The 22,451-nt window shown below is 41.1% G+C and overlaps 1 protein-coding gene across 3 annotated transcripts in view; it reads left to right on the top strand.

Annotated features, from left to right (window-relative positions):
• SFMBT1 (Scm like with four mbt domains 1) overlaps positions 1–13,441 on the top strand; it is a 285,061-nt gene extending 271,620 nt beyond the window's left edge. For all 3 annotated transcript variants that reach the window (XM_039482044.1, XM_039482043.1, XM_039482045.1), the window contains 6 exons: positions 529–638; positions 2,552–2,727; positions 3,489–3,667; positions 4,024–4,269; positions 5,588–5,716; positions 7,743–13,441. In XM_039482044.1, coding sequence (XP_039337978.1) covers positions 529–638; positions 2,552–2,727; positions 3,489–3,667; positions 4,024–4,269; positions 5,588–5,716; positions 7,743–7,883 — 981 coding nt within the window. In that variant the 3' untranslated portion in view covers positions 7,884–13,441. The remainder of the gene's footprint in view (positions 1–528; positions 639–2,551; positions 2,728–3,488; positions 3,668–4,023; positions 4,270–5,587; positions 5,717–7,742) is intronic.
• Positions 13,442–22,451: the final 9,010 nt, after the last annotated feature.

Here is a 22,451-nt window from a genome sequence, read left to right as displayed (position 1 = left end):
TATTTAGATTACAAGCTTTTTGTGGGAGGGCCATCTACTATTTTTTGTACAATGCCCTGCACAATGGCATTCTTAGTTGTCTTTTAGGAACTACCATAATAAACATGATTAATAGTAAAAGCTCAGGAATGAAGTAGCATGTATAGGCAGCAAAATGTCACTGGCATTACCCAGGACTGCCTGAGCTTTATAATGTCTACCCTTGAATTAAGTTGGGTGATATGAGATAAGGACAGTGAATCTCCAAAAATTTCTGGAAACTGATGAAATCAGTCATCTTTTGGCAGTCAAATTCTGAAGACTTGGCAAGACCCTGCTTACAGTCTGTTATGATTTATCATGTAAGCAGTTGCTTTTTTTCCCCAAATCCCACTATGAATGAGTTTAAATCTCAGATAGTAGTGGTTTGATGCTGGTTAATTCAGAAAAATTGAATTAATCTTCCAATCCACCCTAGCTCTTTAAAACATATTTATTGTATGAATAACCTAATGGGTTTTTCCCTCCTCTTTTCATCTCCATTTGCAGGTTCTCACTTTATTGATCAACGCAGCCTACAAACCTAGCCGTGTCCTTCGAGAACTCCAGCTGGATGAGGATGCTGCCTGGCATGGGCATGGAGAGACCCTGAAAGCAAAGTAAATTCCTGCCCCACATCCCAGTCCAACTGATCCCAGTAGTAATATCTTCTACAATCTACATTTTTGTTTAACTATTTGCCTTGTCGGAAAATGACATGTGGTTTGTTCAAGACAAATAAGGACACTGCATAACTAAACCCTCCAACTCATGCAAAATGTTTCAGGAACATCCAGCAGAGTTCAGCTGATATGCTGTTGCTTACTGTATCAGGTGTGCTCTGATACTACTTTGATTTCAGTGTAGTATTACTGGAGTAACTAGTTCAACATGGAATATGCCCTAGCAGATCAGCAGCAAAAGGGTAAAAGATTTGTAATTTGATTGAAGATAGTTTTGTGTTTCTGCTTTGCAAGTGTCAGGAAAGGTTTTCAGACTGTCAGCACCTTCAGCCAAATTCCATAGTGGAAAAATATTTCCCTTTAAATATTAGCCTATATACAGAGCTGGAGTCAAGCACTGGGAAGAGCTGGGTTGGAGAATCCCTTTTACATTTTTGATGCAAATATGCTGCCCAGTGCTCCTGCGGGCCTTACTGGCTAGGAACCACACTGAAAGAATATTGTGATCATGTTAACATAATATAATTATTAAACCCAGCAATTTTGAGCCATTTGGTTAACTACGCAAAAGAAAAGAAGGATGGTGCTGTAGTTGAGGTACTAGACTTTTACCCAACCAGGAGATCAGGATTCTGTTTCCAGCTCCGCCACATACTTACTGCATGACCTTAAGCAAGTCACTAACTCTCTCATTGCCTCCATTCCCCATCTGTAAAATGGACATACTTACCTACCTCATGGGAGTTCTGTGTACTCCAATATAGTGATGAGTCCATAGAAAAGTTTATATAAATAAAATAAATATTGTGAGAAAGGAAAGGTCAGTTTTGAATGGCTTATTGCAGTTATTAAATATATTCATCTGATATAACAGTGAGGTCAGAGATGGGTGGGCAGGCTACCTATGAAAATCACTGCCTGTTTTTTCTCCATGTTTCAGATTTTAGGGCCAGTATGTAATTCTAAGTAGAACTGTGGTCTGAGGTATCCCCAATAGACTCACTAGCATATACCACTGGATGTACTAAAAAAGCAAAGCTAGGGAATGATGCTTGACTCAGCTATACACAACACCCCCACACCATGTAGTTCCTCCATAAAATCTGTCTGCGTCATATAAGGCTAGTGGACAAATAGAAGATGCCCTTTCTTATTGCTTCATCCTCTGCTGGCACCAGGGAAAACATTAATCTGTTGTCTTCAGTCAAAAGAGAAGCTATCATTCTGGCACATGGAGCCATGGTGTTACTAGCCTTTCCATTCCTTGATAAGTTGCTTAGTAGGTTGAGGAAGAGTGGTTGGAGCCACAGGGGGTTGGTAATGTGATGTATAGCTTTCCACATCCAAATAACCTGCCAAATGTACCTGCGTTCACTGGGGTTGTAAATTATCCATTTAATGGCTGTTCAGTGGCCTCTGCAGTGAGTTGGTGGAGTCAGTCCAGATCCTAGTAAGGAGGTGTCTACATGCCAATGGACATTAATTGGCAATTTTTGCATTACCATCTTAGATTAGATGATTTAGTCTCCATGCCCATATAAACTATGGGAATATTTCTTCCAAATTATATTGGAAACATACTAGCAGGGCAGTGTGCCGAAGCTTGGCACAGCAACTGCCCATGCTGTACTAGCTTGTTAATATTTATTCACATGTGCATCTGTCATTTTATGTTGCTAAAGGGAGGATTTGGGCTTTGGATCAACAATCATAAAAACCTTCACGAGCTCTCTTTAAACTTATTTAGAATATGTAAAGTTTGATGTTGATAATGTAATATAGCACCTTTATCATAGCGAATAACAGTATTAGCACCAGCTAGATTATTGATGATATTCTCCCAATGGCAGGTACAAAGGGAAGAGTTACCGTGCCACTGTGGAGGTTGTGAGAACAGCAGATCGGGTGGCAGATTTCTGTAGAACAACCTGCATCAAACTGGAATGCTGTCCAAATCTCTTTGGCCCACAGATGGTGCTAGATAAGTGTTCAGAGAACTGCTCTATCCTGACAAAGACCAAATACAGTGAGTAGATACTAGGGTTTTTTGCCAATGTAATGATCTTCATTTAGACAAGCCTTTGATCCAGAAGGATCTCAAAATGTGTTACAAATTATATATCACTTCATTCACCCTGATGAGCAGCCCAAGTGCTAATGATATAGACCTAGATACCTGTATCTTGGATCAAAACAAAGATTATCTAACAGTGAACTGCAACATCATAAAACCAACTATTAACTATTATGCCTAATGTTGTATTAATTCCTGCTGCTGATTTCTAGGACAAAAACAATTCCTGGATACTTTCATTGAAAGTTTTGTGTCACTCCTGCCACTCTGCTTTAGAACAAGCTGCTTCCATAATGTCTTTTACTAATTTGAACTCCTGGCCACAGTGAGAGTAGATTATGTATCATCTCAGTAAATCTGTACAGACCATGCCAAATCCTGCAGAACCCCATCACCACCATCTGCCACTCTATAGCTGATGACATTGTTTGCACCAAAAACTGTTCATTTGAGGCCTTTCTCAGAACTAAAAAAATATAATCTCCCTTTGTTGGGTGATTAACTTTATTAATAAATGCATACTTGATGTATTATATTGAAGGAAAGAATAGACCCATTCATGTTGATGTTCTCCACAGTTGGGATTTCTGTTGGAAAGCTTTCTGTGAATGATTCTGCATTCCTGAGAGCTGATAAGTGATAACTAATGATGCTGAAGTTCCATTGCAACACAATGCATGTGAAACACACACCCTTTGCTTTTGTCCATGTAGCGCACTATTATGGGAAGAGGAAAAACAAAAGGATTGGCCGACCACCAGGTGGCCACAGTAATCTGGAAGCAGGCATGAAGAAAACAAGCAAGAGGAGGAAGAGACGAAAACACTTCTTTGTCCATAAGAAAAAACGTTCTTCCACCTCAGTGGACAGCTCTCCAGTTGGCTCTCCCCAGGTATGCAGCTACAGGAAACTTGCACAGTACAGTGCACGTTCATTCATTCCCTCGGCGTTGGAATAGGCTGCACAGCCAGTTACCAGTTCCTTTAGACTCTGTGCAGCCAAAAATTTCCTGTAGATCAGAGAGACGAGGCGGGTGAGGTAGTATCTTTCAAAATCTTGTCTCTCTCACTGGCAGAAGTTGGTCCAATAAAAGATATTGTCTCACCAACCTGGTCTTTCTAATATCCTGGGACCAACATCATTACAATAGCACTGCATGCAACTGGGACTGTAAAGATCAGAGACTGTCACAGGACTTTTATGTATTAAATTTCCCATTCTAAATTTATTATTTCTTTTCTCCTTCAGGGCAGTGGGGGAGAGGAAGAGGATGACCAGGATGACATAGATGAAGAATCATTGAGTGAGGACAGCACCTCAGAGCAGCAAGATGAACTGCTTGAAGAGTCAGAAGTGTCGGAGAAGAAATCGCGGTCCTCCTCTCCCACGCAAAGTGAACTGTCCCACTGCCTGGCTCAGGATCAAGACAAGCGGAAGAGGAAGCTCCGGACCTTTTCCTTCTCTGATGATGAAAATAAACCCCCTTCACCAAAGGTACCTCTTAAAATATAAAATTTCTTATTTTCTCAGTGGTTTGATCGCTTCCTCAGGCATGGGGAGGGAGATACCATCAATTCAGAATTTTTCCTCCATTTGGCAATTTGCTGTGAATTTCACTCATCATCCCGATTGAAAGTTGCTTTTAATTTCCAATGTACACCTGGAGCACGCTGTGTCCTGTCTTCCCAGTGCTAAATGCAAAGGTGACATTCCTTGAATTGTAAGGAGAAGGGCTGACAGCAAATATTGGCTCTAAAGGGGGTTAAGATAACAGCTGTGATGATCTTATTGGCTAATCTATTCACTCAGCCAAGGCCAAAATGTTGTTGTTAGAGGATCCTGTCTTTGAAAATATTACCAAAATTATCAGCAAATTTTGGTATTTCTTACAAATAAAAACGCCTGTTTGTGATAAGTGACAAGCTGCTGCTGTACCAAACTGTTCCTTCAGAACTCGCGTCTGCAATTATTAAAACTTAAAATTAACATAACTGTAATGAAATGTAGTTTGATTGTATCAGAACCCACCCAAAGCTTAAGAAGCATGAAAATAAGAAGGTCCAATGTGCCATTGTCAGATTGCTTAAAATGCTATCAGAAGCACTCCATAAAGTTTTCACTCCCATCTCCAATACAGGCTGAAAAGCAATACATACCACAACTTTCACTTCCACACAACCTTAATGGTGACCTCATATTCTCAGATCATCTCATAGCAGGGCAAAGTAACTTTCCAAATGAATAGACTAATATTGCCAAGATCACAGCTAAGGTTTTGCTTGTGTATTGTATGTGATGCTAGTCTAGACTTCTAGTGTGATACAGTGATAACCAGGGGGAGTTCTGCACCTGAATGGGAAAGATGCATTCTCCTGGCCATGCAAAAATAAGTGTTTTCAGGCCCTGCTGCTCTCTGGGAATCCAGGAGCAGAGAGAAATTGAGTAAAAGCCTGAGATTGTGCATCACCATGCCTGGTGTCAGGCAGGGATCATGAACTTGAGGAGACTAGCACTTCCCATGCTCAAAGCAGCATACAAATATTACTAATTTTCACAACTTGTCTGGGAGGGAGTTAGAGGATACTACACCAATTTTAAAAAAATTAAAATAATGAGTTTTGGGAATTTTTCCAAAAGCTGCACAGCAAGCCATTGGCAGAGCTGGGATTTTAGAACTCAGCACTTCCTGACTTCCGATTCTTAGCATTCCGCTAGACTATTCTGCCTCTCAAGTTCAGAGTTATTTTAGGAACATGCTATGTGGACATGGCAAATATAACATTTTGGGGTTTTGGGGGGGCGGGTGGGTTAGGAACTAAAGATTGAAGTTGCCGAAAAGCTGCAACTGGACAGTAACCCTCTGGAATGGAGCGTGGCTGACGTCGTGCGGTTCCTTAAATCCACAGACTGCGCCCCGTTAGCCAGAATTTTCCTGGATCAGGTATGCAACACTTTTTAAAATACATGAACCTGCTGCTGCATTATGTGCTGGTTGAATGACCACATGAAACCAGTTTTAATTACTAAAGGGTAAAACATGTTGCTGCAGTTTTTATAATGTTTTTGATATGGCAAAAAACTTTACACTTTGTTTCTTACAGCTTGTTCTAGAATAGAGGCATTCGATTATGTTCCATTGCTTACTGAATGTTTTGCTATGTGATGTAGTTGATTTCCAAAACTGACTCGGGAGAAAACTGATATGCAGCAACTAGAACAGGTCACAATGAATTCAGTGGCCTATTTGAAAGAGGATATAGAGCTTGTTATATTGACCCAAATAGCACTCCCAATATTAAATGATTTGTAAATATTGTACCGTTTACTATAAATAACACTTGCAGAGTGCTTTGTAAACCTTAAAGTTTGGAGACTGCTAAATATTTGTTACCAGGCATCACACAGGTGCTTTGTTGATTCACTAACAAAGAGGAAGTGTGATAAATAAAGTGGCGGGTAGCTCCCTTTGATGGACACCCAGACAGCCAGTTAGCTGTAAAATCCCTCTTGGTAGCTGTTCTTTACTTGCTTTACCTGTAAAGCGTTAAAGTCCCCCAGGTAAAGGGGGGGGGGGTGGTCACATGACCAAAAGAGCCAATGGGAAGTCTAGAACTTTTTTTAAATGGGGGGAAAAAAACTTTCCCTTTGTCTGTTGTTCTCTGGGCTGCAGGAACACGGAGCAGCAATGCCATAAGCAGAAATGCTGTGTAAGATTTGAACCAGGTATAAAAAAGTATTTTCCATACCTAGAAGAAATAATTTGGATAGGGAATGTTTAGTTAGACGCTATCAGGTTTATTTCTTATTTTGGTTTGTGGCTCTCCTCTGTGTTAACCCCTGATGCTTTGTAACGTTTAAGCTAAACCCCCAAGAAGCTAGTTTGAGTGCTTAATTTTTGGAATTGCTCTTTTAAAATCTAGCAAATGCCTACGTTCCAGATGTATTTTCTTTCTTTTTGTTTTAATAAAATTTACTTTTTTTAAGAGCAGAATTGGATTTTTGGTGACCTAAGAGGTTTGTGCATGTTGTTTGATTAGCTGATAGCCACAGCTAATCTCCTTTGTTTTCTTTCTCAGCTCTTTCCCAGAGGGGGGTGAAAGGGCTTGAGGGTAACCCACAGGGAGGAATTCCCAAGTGCTCCTCCTGGGTTCAAAAGGGGTTTTTTTGCATTTGGGTGGTGGCAGCATTTACCAAGCCAAGGTCAGAGAAGCTGTATCCTTCATAGTTGAATACAAGCCCAGAGTGGCAAGTATTAATTTTTAGAATCCTTGCGGGGCCCCTCTTTCTGCACGCGAAGTGACAGAGTGGGGATTCAGCCTTGTGTATCACAGGGAGTCGTTAGGGAAAAAATGTAATGCATTTTTAAGAGAGTATCAAAAACACAGCACAAAAGTGAGAATCCTTTTAATGTATTTTTTCATATTATATCTACTTTTCAAAGGTAGATTTTGCCAGTCTTGCCTGTTAAGTGCCCAGTACTACAAATTGCCAGGCCCCTCCTGGGTGGTGAACACAAATTTTGCTAAGGGCATAATATGAAGGCTGTAGGTGTTATTGAGGGTGTAATTTGGCCTGCACAACCTGTATTACAGTGTGGGGATGCATGAGAACACAACCCAGATTGCTTCTCTGAACACAGATTGAGTTTGCAGGGCTAGAAATTAGGGGGGAAATCCCATTACTTATAAACTGAATACATTTTCTTTGGAACCATTGAGACAGTAAGGATGAAACCATATGATATCTTGTTTAGACAATTTAGAATGGACCTGCACTTCAAGATGAGGAAGGAAGGAAGTAAGTAGGTAATGAGAGGGAGATTTCTAGCTAACTGAAGCAGCACAAGTGAAAGAGCAAATTGCTAGGGGTAGAGAGTCGTGAGCTGAAACTTAAGGAAGCCAAACTTTGAATGGGAGTAAATGAGCAACTAATTCTGCCTTATCAATGTTCTGTTTGTCTCCTGACAGGAAATAGATGGTCAGGCGCTTCTCCTGCTCACCCTCCCCACTGTTCAGGAGTGCATGGATTTGAAACTTGGGCCAGCCATTAAACTTTGCCATCACATCGAAAGGGTCAAACTTGCTTTTTATCAGCAGTTTGCTAACTGAGGGGTGGCCAAATGGAAGTGGACCTTTGGAAGCACAACTGCAGCAACATGCTCCTCCCTTTCTGGTGGGGAAAGCCAAATGGGATTAAACTGAGGCTCCAGTTCTGGTGACCTACAAACATCTGTTCAGCCACAGTTTTGCACTTTGAGGGAAGGAAGACAACATCTGGAGCAAAATGTCAATGCCAACATAGCCGCTACCCTACCAGCTGGCTACTAGCTTGGGAAGACGAGTCTCTCATTCTTTTGATCACGTCTTTTTTAACTTTTAAAAAATGGTTACAGAAACATTTCCTATAAGGAGACAGACATTTCAAGAGTTCTGGTGGTGCAGAATTAAAAAAGGTAAAGGAGAGATGGATGCCATGTAAGTGAGAAGGCAGCTACTGGAAAATGTTTTTCCTATTCTTAACCAATCAAGAAGAACTCCATTTTCTTTCCCTGAAAGAGAACATTTGCTTTAAGACAGCACTGACTTTGGGATGTGCTTTTTACACATCAGCGCTTTTTTTTTTAATTTAAATTAGCTCATTGTCAGGACAATGATGTGGCCACAGGGTTCTGAATGTACGGTATGGCAAGAGTTGTTTCTTTTATATTAGTGTTTTTGGATTCTTTTTTTTTTTTAACTACCTCTGCCACCTGCACAGTAAAAGTGATTACTGAGGATGGGAGGGGGTTAATTCTTTTGAGAAGTTCATTGGTAGCTGTACAGTAGCTGCTGTTCCTTAGAGAGGTCTAAAGCTCGAAACCTTATCCCCATGGAGTTCTGATCTCCAGGTAAGCTCTGTTCCAAAGCTTTGACTGAAAACAGCATACATTTGTTTGGCACTTCAGGAGCATCATCTTTTTCTTTAGGAGGAGTTTGGAAAATATACTGCTTTGCACTCTCTCCCTGTTTTGGGTGGGAGAAAGAGAAAGGGCTCCCTATTCTGCATCCTGGCTGTCAGGTAGAATTACTGGACCTATCTTTTAAAAACATGGCTTGAATCTCCTTGCCCCTTTTCTACCTGTACAAAGTAGCTGGGATCAAAGCAGAGCATGTTAAATGCTGCTCTTCTCCCTGCCCCCCACTACATGAACCTCAGGTCCGTGTGTAAACTAGGAAAATTCACCATCAGTTCAGCTCCACCAGAGAAAGCAAGAGTGGGAGCTTCAGTGTGGACATGACTCAGGGTTTTTTGACTCAGAGAATGCCATTTGGCAAAAGTGATTGAAAACTAAGCCCTGCCTACGCTAACTTCTGCCAGTGGAGCTGCACTAGTGGTGAACTACGTGTCAGGCCTGAATGGAATCAGATAGCCATCATAAGGAGCTCTGTACAGCTGTTCTCTTCATAAGCTTTTAGTGGGCAACAGAGCCAACGTTACTGTCTAATACTGCTGTGTGAAATGGCATCAAACCTCAGACCCACTTGAAAATGAACATTGAGTTCCAGATTCTATGCATTCATCAACCTCTGTCTGTGTTTGTAAATGTCTGGGGGAATATGAGCCGATATTTTACATACAGGTGGGAAATCAGAAAGCATGCCTTCCCTGCTTTTCCCTCCACTCAGACTCCTGCAGAAAGCCCTGAGGCAGGCACTAGGACACTTGAAGAAAGTAGGGGATTCTGGTGCTTGCTAAGGGAGTTTGTTTGAGGAGGCAGTGCAAGAAAGATATGTTTAGTGGCTTCCGAGATGTATGGTAGCTAGAGGCTGGCCATAGAGGCAGTCTGAGCTCCATGCAAGCCTACTGGGTTTAGTTCCTAGGATGTTGTATGAACCAAACTGTAGGGTTCAGTTAGGGAATCCTTTGTAAACTGAAAAGTGTAGGGTTCACCTTGTCCAAGTGTCCATTCCTGGCCCATCCAAGACACTGAAATGAATGCAGTGAAGCAGCTTTCACTGAGAGCAGCTCTGGATAAGCAGAGGGTTTCTTTTGCTGCAAGTCCCTTAGAATAGTTCAGTCAACGCAAAAATATTTAGAGACGTGCTAAATTCCAAAGAATCCTTCTCCACCCTAAAATAAAAATCTAAATGTAAGACAAACTATTTAACAGTTAGTACCCTTTGGGAGGGGGGAGGTTTGAGATTGAGATGCACACTCCTTTCTTTTGTTTTTCAATCCATAGCTAGTGAGGTTTAAAACATATTTTAATTTAAATCATGTCCCAATCCCCTGCCAATGTGCATCTAATAATGGCAATTTTGGTTCTTGATTTTTTTCCCTTGGGGAAATGAAGTGACTTTTGGCACTTTGCCTTGACAGACTTGACCAACATGCAACATCAGGCTGGACGATCATACAGAACAAGGTTTCCAAGGCCCTCTATTAAGTGAAGGAAAAGCTGACTCCAAACTCTGTTGACAGCTCTATAGCCAAGACTGCTGCATTTCCCTCCTGATAAAAATGGGTGTGCTTAGGTAGATGTCAGAAAAGTACAGAACTTAAACATAGAGAGATATTTAACAAACTTTTTTATCACAGAGTCTAGGGTTTTGTTTTAAAGTATAAATTTAATACTCCATTTGTCAGCTGCTTCAGAGGCCTGTGAAGTAGCTACAGGTCACTGTGGGCATGTTTTATAGGCTGATTTTTCTGCCTCACTTTGGAAGGCATTTGCAGTCTGGTCCCAATGGGATCCACTTTTATTTGAGTTTTCAAAAGGGATATTTTCCATTGTTTGTGCATAATGTTTCTATGCTGCACACATGTTCTTGTACACTTCACTTCCTGGGGAAAATGCACTCTGTCTTTATTGCTAGATTTAAAGGGGATATTTGGGATTGCCTATGGATGTTCTTTTCATTTGTTACTGTTTTTTAAAAGATCCTTTTCCATCTACAATACAAAGAGGTATTTTGGCTTATATCTGTTGATCTTACACTGACATGACTTGAAATAGACTCACGTGCTACTGTAGTTCCTTTGTTTCTGCAGAATTAGATAGCTTTGAGTAGCTTGTTGGGTGAATCTTGGCATTAGGCTAATCATATCTTCATCAGCAGGAGTTGCTGTGACCTGAACTGGCTTCAGGGATTGTACTGTATCCACTTGCCATAAGTGTTGCATGGGAGGTGGGCAATGGTGTTTTGCACGTCTCTAGGGAATCTTCACTACAGGAAAATGAGCTCCTTATTAGGTACCACTCGTATATACAGAGGTAAAGGAGGCTCTTTCATGGCTGACCAGTTGAGGAGCACAGGATTTACTTTTCCTGCCTCCCTCACTTCTTTTCATATTATAAACTTGAGTGGCTGCATTATACAGTCTGAGATTAGCACATCATAGCTTTAGAAAACTTGGGTGCTACCCGCATAGCATTTACTTACAGGGCTACATTTAGCCATGTTGAGCAAGCAGATTTCATTAGCGGGCTGGTGTATTGTACACCATGCACTAGAAGAAAATGAGCCCATAGCAGAGAGGTGCTTGGTCTCTAAAAATGTGCATTATAACATCCCCTGGATGGCAAGTTAACGTGTCCTATTTACTGTCAGGTTCAAGAGCCGCTTTTAGCCGACTCTCTCAAACAGGCAGAGATGAAAGGAAAGAGATCCTTCCAAAAAGGGAAAGGTACAAGACTGATCATACTGATCTAAAGCTACTTTCTTTTTTTAAAAATGCTAGAAAAAAAATGAAAGTAGCTTTCTGGGGAACCAGGTAGAAAGCCATTCGCATTTGAGGATGGTACAGAATGCCAGTGAGCTTACGAGACCCTTATGGATTTGATAAAGACTGCATGTTCGATGGGACTCAGGTGTAGTTTTTAGATTTCTGCCTATCACAACACTAAGAGTTCTCTGTTGTGGTGACAGACTTTGATGCTCGATTTCTTATTCCCAATTCTAATGATATATAGAGAGAAGAGAGGACTGTTAAGTTGCTAAGTTCAAAGCAATATAAATATATTTATTACTTGCAGGACTTAGCACTCCATTTTTCCACATGATGTACAAAGATTTCATATATATAACTAGAATGAGGCTTGATTGGCTTATGAGATCTTGATGGCAGCCAAATAGGTTCTGCAAACCCATCAAATTCTGCAGTTTAAGATTGGCTAGGAAATGGATGCCTTCGCAAATCCACCCCACTGTTGTGTTCAAGACAAAAGAGCAAGGCAAGTATGTTGGCAAAAGAAAAGTCACTGGATTAGGTAACCTTATCATAAAGCCAAAAATATGATACTATACATAGCTTCTTCCTAACCAGCTGCTGTAGGACTAGTTACTGCCCTACTGTGAGTTTTGAATACATTCACTAAGCACAAAGGCCCAGTCCTCAAAGGTATTTAGGCTTCTAACTTCCGTTGAAATGAGTGGAAGTTAGGAGGCTAAATACCTTTGAGGGATCTGGATCAATGTAACTGAGTATGTCTGAAGACTTCTTAAATGTTGGTTGAAAACTCCATTTCAAATTAATGATGTGCTGAGCCACATTTTAGTGTGTTGCCTAACTTTTCCCAAATCATACAAATAGCCTTGTTTTTGAAGGCAGCCTTATGGGTGAAAGGTTAGAGTGGGTCTTGGATACACTAATTACGGTATAAGCTTCATTATTGTAATTTGTCTTTTTTTAATATCATATTTGAAAACTGACCAGCAAAAATGGAGTATAAGATTGGTAGGACTTCAGTATCTCCATGCTGGATTCTAGCTCACCAGAAGTTGGATCTGTCAATGTGCTGAAGCATATCACACACGGCAGATGGAATTGTTTGATTAGAAGACAAACGAGGTCTGTTTAGTCTCTCACCAATGGTGAGAGGCTGAGCCCTAAGCCATGGAAGTCAGCAGATCTCACTCTGACAAACTTCAGAAGCAGAGGATCTAAGTGACTTAGCACAATCAAGCTGACACCTGTGATTGGCTCTGCTGTCTCATGAGTACCTGTGAAAGTCTCCAGCATTGCCGAGGGTGAGGAAAACAACTCAGATCTGGCTTTAGTGGTGAGACTGGAGCTCAGTCAAGCAGGGTGATGCATAGATGAGTTTGTGAAGTCCAGGAAAAAAATGAATACCTGCCCCTTCCAGAAGTCGTCTAGCTCTAGTTTCCAAGAAGCCTCATGGGAAGATATTTTCTGTGTTTCTCTTGAGGTCTCATGTTTCTCCTCCCTGTTCTTTTGTTTGTTTTTACTTCTGTTAAAGCCTTTTGTAGACAATCAGAGGTCTGCTGGGAGACTCCATCCTGGCTAGTATCACCATGCATAGGCCTCTTTCTTATACTAAATCATTGGAATTGATGCACTTTTCCTGTATTTTGCCTTTTTAAATTAGCTGCTTGTTCTTCAACCAACCAACCAACAACAAAACCCAATTTAAATGCATATTGTGTTTGTGTCCTTCCTGCTTGCTTTTTTTCATTTTTTATATAATATATGCATTGAGAGTGAAATATGAAATGGAGAAGAAATATGCACAAGAAAATATGCCTATCTATTCCCATCTTTTTTGATAGGTATAGCAATTTAATCAAAAAGGTTTTTAAAAATATTTTGGATGAATATTTTGCTTCTTTCTCTGTAAATAAGAGTGTACAGAAGTTTGTGGTATATTATGACAGTTTTAAGTGGTTGCAAGAAAATTAAAAAACAAAACAAAAAACGCTGTTGCAGAGTTGTTTTTGTTTTTACTACAGTTGGGAGTAATGTTTAGTACAGAAGATGGAAATCTGAGAAATCAGAAAAAAAATCCCTTTCCCTTTCCAATATAATATTTTGGGAACTTCAGATAAAAGTTAACTTCAAATTACTTTCTAACATCAATTAACTAAGCCACACAATTCTTCTCTTAGTAGTTTTTCTGAAGCCTGGTCTACACTAGACGTTTAAATCGGTTTTAGGAGCGTAAAACCGATTTAACGCCAAAACCGTCCACACTAGGAGGCACCTTATATCGATTTTAATGGCTCTTTAAACCGGTTTCTGTACTCCTCCCTAACGAGAGGAGTAACACTAGTATCGGTATTAACATATCGGATTAGGGTTAGTGTGGACGCTGATTGACGGTATTGGCCTCCGGGAGCTATCCCACAGTGCACCAGTGACCGCTCTGGACCGCAATCTGAACTCGGATGCAGTGGTCAGGTAAACAGGAAAAGCCCCGCGAACTTTTGAATATTTCCTGTTTGCCCAGCGTGGAGCTCCGATCAGCACGGGTGGCGATGCAGTCCGAAATCAAAATAAAAAAAGAGCTCCCGCATGGACCATGCGGATGTGATCGCTGTAAGGGCAGGCAAATCCGTTCTATCGGCGCTCCGTTACAGAAGATGAAATTCAGAATCCTTTTTTAAAAATCTCCAGACAGACGCCATAGCAGGGACTCAGCGCACTGCAGCGTGACAAGCGTAACGGAAAGCCAAAGAATCAAATGGATGCTCATGGACTGGAGGACTGAAGCTATCCCACAGTTCCTGCAGCCTCCGAAAAGTATTTGCATTCTTGGCTGAGCTCCAAATGCTTCTAGGGTCAAACACAGTGTCCGCGGGTCAGGGCATAGCTTGGCAATCTACTCACCCACCCACACCCACCCCCAGAAGCGAAAGGTAAAACAATCCTCTGACTCTTTTACATGTCACCCTATCTTTACTGAATGCTGCAGATAGACGCAATAGTGCAGCACTCAACACCAACATCCTTGCTCCCCCCCCCCCCGCCATGGGCGGCTGATGGTACAATATGATGGAAATCCATCCTCATCATCAGCATCAGCTGATGGTACAAAAGGACTGGTAACCGTCCTCGTCATCAGCCTATTGGCCCTAATTTTTTCTGGTGGATGGATGGTGCAATATGGCTGGTAACCATCCTCATCATAGCAACAGGGGGCTGAGCTCCATCAGCCCCCACCCTTCATGTGTAAAGAAAAGATTCAGTTGCCCCTGGACTAGCAGTGGGATGCTGGGCTTCTCTCCTACACACTGCTTAATGTCCTGTCTGGACTATCATAGCAGCTGGAGGCTGCCTTCCACTCACTTCTCACTAACAAGTCAGTGTGTCTTATTCCTGCATTCTTTATTAATTCATCACACAAGTGGGGGGACAATGCTACGGTAGCCAAGAAAGGCTGGGGGAAGAACGGAATCAACAGGTGGGGTTGTTACAGGAGCACCCCCTGTGAATAGCATACAGATCATAATTTCTGCAGGCTCTGACACAGAGCAGCTGTGCTCTCTGGTTCTATGATACGGTGGTTCTCTAGTACACTTGCCTATATTAGGCAGCACTGATTCTATTTTTAGATACCAAAAAGGAGGGATTGACTCAGGGAGTCATTCCCAATCTTTGCTTTTGCGCCCCTTGCTGATCGGCCAGGGGCACTTATGAGAGCAGCAAATGGTACAAAACGATGGAAGGTGCAATATGGCTAGTAACCAATCTTGGCTTTTGCGCCCCTGGCTGATCGGCCAGGGGCACTAGCAGCAAATGGTACAAAAGGACTGGTAGCCATGATCATCCTCAGTTCCAATTTATGGAAGGGTTTGGATGGTGCAATATGGCTAGTAACCATCTCTGCTGTCATGCAAAAGCAAAAGCATGCTTCTGTGTAGCGCTGCTGAATCGCCTCTGTGAGCGGCATCTAGTACACATACGGTGAGAGTCACAAACGGCAAAACAAGCTCCATGATTGCCATGCTATGGCATCTGCCAGGGCAATCCAGGGAAAAAAGGCACGAAATGCTTGTCTGCCGTTGCTTTCCCAGACGAAGGAGTGACTGACGACATTTACCCAGAACCACCCGCGACAATGATTTTTGCCCCATCAGGCACTGGGATCTCAACCCGGAAGTTCCAAGGGGCGGGGGAGGCTGCGGGAACTATGGGATAGCTAGGGAATAGCTACCCACAGTGCAACGCTCCAGAAATCGACGCTAGCCACAGACCATGGACGCACACCACCGATTTAATGTGCTTAGTATGGCCGCGCTCCACCCGATTTTATAAATTCTGTTTTACAAAACCGGTTTATGCAAATTCGGAATAATCCCGTAGTGTAGACGTACCCTGAGGTTGTGCAGCCCCATCAAGTGCCAAGTCCTGTTCTTTATCTATGCTTTCTTCCTTAGGGAGGAAAGTTTTGGTGTTCTGTAAGTTGGAAAAATTGAGGCAGATTAGGATGGTGGCTTCCCCAGATCACACAGTAGGTCAGTGGTGGAGATGAAAATAAAACCTTAGGAGTCCTCTGATCCATATTCGTTATCACTTTCCTTTAGCTGAATACAAGAGTGCTGTTAAAGTACAATTAAAACCAAACCAAACCATGTGGTAGCCTAACTATGCTACTGCTGGCACTCCATCAGAACAGAATTTATTTTTATTCATTTACGTCTACACTTAAAAAAAAAAATCTGGCTAAGCTCCATCTCAATATCCTGAGTTTCACAGGGCAACTCTGATTTTTAAAAATAGCATTCCTTTCATGAGGTTTTTATACTGGTTTTCAGTAAATGAGTGCTTTACAGTTTGTTTCCCTGCGTACAGCTTAATTGCCCTGTACAAATTTTACACCACACACTTAAAACAAGTGAGATGTACCAGTGGGAGTGGGATAGAATTGCTTCTCCTAAATCAAACTGAAATCCTGTATATTAAAAGATATTAAGTTAAATCGATATTTGCTTATATAGCACCTTGCGTCACAGAGATTCCTAATATTTTGCAAATTGTGTATTCAGTGAAGACGGTCTTTTGCCCTTTTAAAGTCTGAGCTTTGTCAGAGGGGAGTCCCACGAGAGCCATGTCAGCTTGCAACTGCTGTGAGCCCTACAGTAGGTGTTACAGGAGGTGCTCAATTGGAAGCCTGGAGTGTGGGGCTCCTTGGTGAGTAGAAACTTGGTCCCAAAGCTATAACTTATTTCTATGAGGTGTCCAATGTTCTGTGCGTGCCAGATGCTGTGTAAGTTTAACCAGCCTGAGAGTCCTCTTCATGGAAAATACAGGTACAAAGGCCTAATGGAGTTTATAACCATCCGAGTCATCAGAGCTTGGAACTTGCATGCGCACCACTGATGAAATACAGGAGTGTACTTACTCATGTAGAGTGGTGGTGTTAAGAGGGTGCAGTGCTACACAGTACCGTAGTCCTTGTGGCAGTGATGTGTGTGAATGTTACCCCTACCAGGTGAGCTACTGTTTGTTGAGCTGTGCCCTGCTTGAATCCTTTTCACTCTAGGTTTTGAAAAATTATATTTATTATTGGAGTCCTCTTTATTTCTTCAGGTGCTTTGAGCTCCAAAGCTCTCAGAAGTGGGTGGGGGGAAAAGCTGTCTTGTTCAGCCTTTGCTACCCCATTTCCACTCAGACTTCATTTCTCTTTGCTCCGGTCACAAACAGGTAATTGTTACTGCCTGGGCTCTTTGCTTACTGAACCACTAGCCATGCTTAAGTTCGCACAGTTAAATCCTTTCAGTGCAACTCAAAACACAATAGCAGTGACCCAATGATAGTTGGAACGGAGAGGCAACACGCCAGCCATACATGGTTTTGCCCATACTCATGCACCCTAGAAATTTCAAAAGTTCAAAAGAGATTCCTTTTCTAGGTATAAGCTTGGGGGAGAAGGGAGGAGAGAAAGCATTTGTCACTTACATCCTTAATATTCAGAAAATCAATGATTATTTGAGTTTCATTTCGAGTTGTCTGCAAAAATAGCTTGTGAGAAAGAGTTTATTTGCCCTCTAGCAGACAGCTAGCAAAAAATGGGCATTTCCTTTTTGTTTGTGTGTGTGTGTGTCTTTCTAGCCTCAGCAAAGCAGATTTCACATCATTGTCAGGTGAAGTATGAGGTTCAGTATGGGTGGAGAAGGGATATTAGTTTTTCACACATTTCACAATGATTCATTGCTATCAAGAACTATTCTTAACAGAGAGAGACAGACCACACTAAGTGTGTCGTAATCTGACCCTTAATGCAAGTTTATTCCTTTTGAATTTTGTTCCTTAAGAGGAGCTCACTCTCCTCCAAACTTCTTCTTATTCCTTGCCCCTTTCCTATGTGGGGTCAGTGACTTATAGCCTTCTTCCAAAACTCATGATCCGTCTTGTAGATTAGTGTGTGTCAATATCCAGTCAATATCCAGTCAATGTACCAAGTCTCTTGCCTCTTCTTTGGTCGTCTTCCATCCACAATCATTGCAAGAGCCATCCTACCAGTATAGCTTTCAGGTCTCTGCTGCATATGCCCATACCAATGTAGCCTAGCCTCCCTAAACTTGTCTTCAGTTGGAGCAACTTCATTAGGCTACTTACAACCTTATTTCATTTCCTATCATGGAGTGTCCAACCATTTGACCATCTCAGTATCTTCATTTCCATGGTGTAGTACATACTGACTTCCTTTCTTGTGGCTGACCAAGTATCTGTTCCATACATTAAAATGGATTGAATTACTGTTTTATATACTCTGCATTTTAACTTTGATTTTTTTGTCACAGGGAACTGGAGACATTTTCCTTCATTCTATCTGTGTTTAATTCATGGCTCATGTTAAATATTGCTTTCTACTGTTCTAGGGTTTTTCAGTTCTCCTATATCTCTTTGCTCTTCCCTAGCATCTAAAGATCATAAAGCACTTAAATATTAATGGATGAAGCTGCACAACACTCCAATGAAAAGTACTCCTATCACTCCTTGATAAATGGGGAAACTGAAGCTGAAGAACTGGCAATCAAGTGATTAGTCTATGGTTGTAGAGCTAGTCTGTGGCTGTATTGCAAGGAGAATTCATATCTCTTGTCACTAGTCCCATGATTTAGCCCAAACACGCTCTTCCATTCAATTTTAACATGACAGTAAAATTGCTGCTGCCAGCTCATGGCTACTTGAATTACTGTGTATGATCAATTGGCTAAATGACCCAGAATGTTTAATCCTCTGATAAAATGCAAAGAGCTGTCAGCTTCCAAATTCAAGTCAACAGAATGAGAGCGTCTTACTGGCTCTAAGAAAAGAAAACCAAGCCAGAAGCTGCCCAACTCATTTCCCTTGTTGGTTGTGAGGCTGCTACACTCTCTGTAACCCACTAAGAATTACCATCCATAAGGCCAATTCACATGAAGACTTACATAAGATTTTCAGGTGCAGGGGATGGATAAAAAAACACATTGTAATTTGGTACTTAATTTCAAAATGTATTTAAGTGATAGTGAAAGGTGTTGAGTGGGATGATCCTGGAAAAGGAAGTCCTTTTACCCTACAGAACAGCAGCATGGTTAGTGACAGTGTCAGCTACCCAAAGCCTTGCACAGGTGCTAGTCCTCCAACTTGGAAAGACTACATCTAAGGGTGAGAAGTGTTCAGTCTTTATAGCCATTCAGTCTGTTAACTCTTTGACACAACTGTCAACAATAATGTTCATTATTCTGGTTGCGGTGACTTGAGCAATGGACATAGATAATAGGGGAGGGTTCAGACCCCCACTTTGTTGTATCTTAACTTTCTTATTCTTCTTGCAAACTCAGACACTTTGCAAGGCACAGCAGAGTGTGGGTAACTGTCATTCTCTCTAAATTACTCTTCTAATGTCTTATGCCAGCTCTCATAAGTAAATTACAGCACACCTTGCTGTTACTCCTACATCAATACTTTGCTAAGTGAGATGTTTTTTCTCTCCAGTTATAGCAGCTCATAGTGTTACAAAAATATCTTATAATGTAAGATTGTCCCTTATAAGCCAATACCTATTGAAAATGAGGATCTAAACATTAAGCTGATTTTTGCCATAATTTTGCAATGTGGTTAAGATGCATAGTTTGATGGAATTAAACAGATTGGCCTTTGACCTAAATATTCCTCTTGAAAATGGTGATCAGTACTGTTACTCATTGCTTCTTCAGTTACTGTGCAATTAGATTCTCTTTAGAAGAGAATCTTACTTTAGAAGAGAATTGCTTACTAAGGGCATGTCTACACTTTCGGAGCAATCAATCCAGCGGGGGTTGATTTATTGTGTCTAGTGAAGATGCGATAAATCGACTGCTGAGCGCTCTCCTGTTGACTCCGGTACTCCACTGAAGCAAGAAGCGTAGGCAGAGTTGATGGGGGAGTGTCAGCAGTCGACCTACCGCAGTGAAGACACTGAAGTAAGTAGATCTAAGTACGTCAACTTCAGCTATGCTATTTTCATAGCTGAAGTTGTGTAACTTAGACTGACTTAGCTCGCTCCCCTCTCCCTTCCCCCCCACCCCCGTGTAGACCAGACCTATAGAACTAAGTCCCTAGTTCTAATGATCTCTAGCTTGCTTAGTTTAGGGATCTGAGCTACAATGTTTGGCTTCACAAAAAAACAGCCTGGTGCAGTTCTGATCCAGGGTTTGGTCCATCATAGAACACCCACTGTGAAATTCAGATACAGGTTTGGATACTTAAGTGCAGTTAGAGGGTGTTTGGATTATCTGAGATTAAATTCAGGTTAATCTCTAGGAATATTACAATCTGAAAGCTAGCTAGCTGGCTGCTAAATTATATCTCTAGTTTTGTGTCTATCTAATAGACAATGGAAAAATACTTATGGAACATTAATGTGGCTGAAGGATGAACATTTTTTAGTGTTTTAATCAAGTAGTTTGTAAAAAATATAATTCCCCCTTTCTACCTACAAAGGTATACGCGCTACAGTCAGACTCTCCTTTAGAAAAACATGTAAATCATTCTCATAGTACGATCCTAGAACATTTCAAAGGGGTCCATTAACATTCAATATCTGTAAATATGCAACTATCTAAATAAGTATTTATTTAATTTATAATCCACTCAAGCCAAATAATGCTTTACTAAACTGTTGAAGAATGAAGAGGTCTGTCATATCTTTAAGTAAAGCTAAGTGTAGACAAGGGTCTGGAATTTGTAATGGGATACTAATGTTAGTTCTTGGTTCACTAATGTTGGTGACTGCTTCTCCCTCTGTTTGTGATCTTGGTTCAGTTCTGAATGGGAGTTTATCCACCTCACAAAAGCAGCCACCACACATAATGCTAGTTCTCTTGCTTGCTGGAACTCTTACCCAAGAGGTCAAGAAGTGAATAGGCATGGTCACTGAACTCAACTTTCACTTACTGTGTGCTATGTCCCTGCAGTAGTGTAGGCAGACTGCACTGATCATACTGTATCTCTGCTGTAGATAAATTTAGAAATACAGGCTACATACCACTAAATAATCATGAGCACCAAAAGAGTCATGCCCTTTTCGGAGAGGGGTGCTATTGCTACTTTTATAGAGAACTACGGCTCCTGGAGGGCAAGGGTCACAGCAAGACATAAAACTCAGGCATGCTGATTCCTAGTCCCGTTTCAATGACGAATTTTTCCTGTGACAATGGGATGGAGAAGGGCATTTATCAGAAATGATAGGGGTCAGGAGCTCAGAGAAAGAAATGTAGCAACCACTTTGACCACATTCTATCTCGGATGTGTGTGAACAGCTCTTTCCACCATCAATGAGAGCCTGGCCTGGGCAGCAGACAGCAGAGTATAGTGCTTAAACTTCATCAACAAGAAAGAAAATAATGTTGAATTAGACAGACACTCTGAAAACAAACCAAAACAGTATCAAGATCAATTTACTACCTCAGTTTCTGGTATTTTTAAGCTAACTGTTTTTACTCCTGTATTAAAATTTAAAACAAAATAAAAACCTAAGCACACCTATTACTTTAACACACAATCAATAGCATTAAGAAAAATCAAAAGAAATTAAAACACGAGGGAAGAAGAGGCATTTACAATTTAATCAATTTATATGGTGCCTACTGTAAGGTGGAAAAGCACTGCACAAAATCTGCTGAACAAAATAAATCACTCTGTCCAAACATCAAAAACTGGTGCAAGGACAAACCCAAAAAATCATCCAGCAAATGGCATGCTAAAATCTTGGCTGCACACAAAACATCAAATACTCGAGTTATTTGGTTCTAAAATGTGATAAATAGAAAATTCCTATGTTAAACCTTGGGACAAAAGAAAACACATTGTACAATTATTTATTCAGTGCCACAAATCTGCATGGTACACTATGTACGTTTTTTAAAAAATCCCTGCCCTAAAGAGTTTCCACTAAAGGCATAGACACTGTGCGCAAGCAATACCAGAGGCAAATAGGAAATGGAGAGGAGAAAGTAGGACAAATTTCCTTTAAGACTCAGCATTTGTTTTGTTAAATTATGCGTGCTTCTGCTCTCCTTGCACCCTCTAGTCTCTTCCATTTTTCTCCTTGTTGCTGCCATATTTCCTATTATGCATTTATATATTTTACACACAAACTATGTTAAAAGGACATTATTAAGGCTGAAAGTCAAGCACTGGAAAGTCATGACATGCCAGCTATTTTAGGATATAGTCTTTAATTATATGATCACGTTATTTTCTTTCTTTCTGATTAAAAGAAACACCAAGCAAGAACATCTCCTGGAGAACATATAGCATTAATGCTAACAATGCAACAGCAGACTCCTTAGGAATTTAAAAGTGCACTACAGTGAAAACAAGATCATAATTACATACCTACCTACTGGTTTTCTCCCAGGCTCAGCTTCATGGCTGCCCCCAAGGAAATCTCCCCACTTACCTCCCAAGCTCTCTCACCTCCTTTA

This window comes from Mauremys reevesii, linkage group 7, assembly GCF_016161935.1.
Source record: "Mauremys reevesii isolate NIE-2019 linkage group 7, ASM1616193v1, whole genome shotgun sequence".
Taxonomy (NCBI): domain Eukaryota; kingdom Metazoa; phylum Chordata; order Testudines; family Geoemydidae; genus Mauremys; species Mauremys reevesii.
This window is presented reverse-complemented; position numbering and strand designations above follow the sequence as displayed.